A 359-nucleotide genomic window follows, 5' to 3' on the forward strand; every position below is an offset into this window, starting at 1 on the left:
GGCAGACGTCCTCGCCGTCATCGGAAGGTCTCACCCACCGGATCCGCAGGTCCAGGCTCCCACCGGCCAGACCCTCCCTGAGCAGCTCCGTCCTGCCGGCGTAGGCCTCCAGCTGCTCCTCTGCCAGGTCCCGCCCATTGCGGTAGTGATGGACCATCTTGGAGAAGCTCTGCCAAGTCCAGCGGATCTCCAAGGGCCGAGCATCCATTGGGGGGGACAAGCGACAGGGCAGCACCACATCCTGCCCCACCACCACACGGACAGGGTGGGCCGGTCCCACCACCCTGATGTCAGCTGGGAGATGGAGATGGGGACAATGATGACACTAATGACATCATCACGACCATCCAAGCGACTGG

The 359-nt window shown here is 63.8% G+C and overlaps 1 protein-coding gene across 1 annotated transcript; it reads right to left on the reverse strand.

Annotated features, from left to right (window-relative positions):
* Positions 1–34: 34 nt before the first annotated feature.
* LOC104491055 (myelin-oligodendrocyte glycoprotein-like) lies at positions 35–294 on the reverse strand (the record flags this gene model as incomplete). The annotated part of the gene is made up of 1 exon (XM_010133414.1): positions 35–294. A coding segment is annotated over one exon (260 nt), but the record flags the coding sequence as incomplete, so codon positions are not given.
* Between the last annotated feature and the right edge of the window lie 65 nt (positions 295–359).

This window comes from Buceros rhinoceros, unplaced genomic scaffold (assembly GCF_000710305.1).
Source record: "Buceros rhinoceros silvestris isolate BGI_N320 unplaced genomic scaffold, ASM71030v1 scaffold22253, whole genome shotgun sequence".
NCBI lineage: Eukaryota > Metazoa > Chordata > Aves > Bucerotiformes > Bucerotidae > Buceros > Buceros rhinoceros.